Below are 928 nucleotides of genomic sequence, written 5' to 3'. Positions count from 1 at the left end.
ACCTACCAAAATAACGTGAGAATAAGCAGCTAGGGTGAGGCAGGTTTCTGAAGCATCCTTTCCCAAAGCAGGACTGTCCCCTGTCATCCTGAATGGATGGGGCTTGTAGAATCCAGAGGGCTCTCACATCACTGCCTCAGGGAAACTGCCCAGGACCCAACCAGCCCAGCACCGGCCTGAGCTTTGAAAGTCTAAAGTTAAACAGAAGCTGCAGTTTTTCTTGCCTTGATCACTCATTTACTTACACATCACTGTATTACTGGCACAACACAAAAATAAATTATCCCTCAAGTTGCTACACTCAACTCTAAAAAGAAAATGTCTTTCAAAATAGGTATATTCAAATAAGGTATTCCAAAAGTTGCATTAGGAATGAGCTTGTGCCCCTAAGCAGTTCATGTTCACCTAAACAGCACAGTGCAAACCCTCCTCTGAGATACTTATATGGATCAGTTACAATTAAGACATCACTACTCTCAAAGGAACTATTACAACTATGATTAAAAACGTGTGTCACAAACGGAAACGCCCTGCAGATCCTATCATTGCACATGGGGTTATCAGAAGCTGTGCACATCAAGATCTTGAGGCCTCTAGAAGACCCAGAAGAGAGAGCCTAAGGCCATGCCCGTGGCTGCCCCAGCCAGCATGCCCAACGCCAAATCACTGTCGTTGTCTCGATACCGCTCCCGGATGATGACTTGGTTGGTAGGGTGCTGTCCATAAAGTCCTACAAAACAGAAAAAAAAACAGAGCCCTGAGAAGCAGTTTGTGAAATCTCACATTGACACAAAGAAATAGCTCACCTGGCTGTGAACACTGTGCTGATCACAACAGAATGACCAGCTGTCTCCCCGTCTGCTAGTGAGTGTGGGGTGGAGGTGCAGTGAGGTGCCAGCTGTTTCCCCGTCTGCTAGTGAGTGTGGGG

At 46.4% G+C, this 928-nt stretch overlaps 1 protein-coding gene across 1 annotated transcript in view; it reads right to left on the bottom strand.

Moving 5' to 3' along the window:
* Window positions 1-476: 476 nt before the first annotated feature.
* The window catches only part of PLEKHB2 (pleckstrin homology domain containing B2), a 28,945-nt gene continuing 28,493 nt past the window's right edge, over window positions 477-928 (bottom strand). The window contains exon 8 of the mRNA XM_003797287.3: window positions 477-730. Coding sequence (XP_003797335.1) covers window positions 594-730 — 137 coding nt within the window. The 3' untranslated portion in view covers window positions 477-593. The remainder of the gene's footprint in view (window positions 731-928) is intronic.

The sequence above is a fragment of the Otolemur garnettii genome, unplaced genomic scaffold (assembly GCF_000181295.1).
Source record: "Otolemur garnettii isolate 467f Iridium unplaced genomic scaffold, OtoGar3 scaffold00114, whole genome shotgun sequence".
Taxonomy (NCBI): domain Eukaryota; kingdom Metazoa; phylum Chordata; class Mammalia; order Primates; family Galagidae; genus Otolemur; species Otolemur garnettii.
This window is presented reverse-complemented; position numbering and strand designations above follow the sequence as displayed.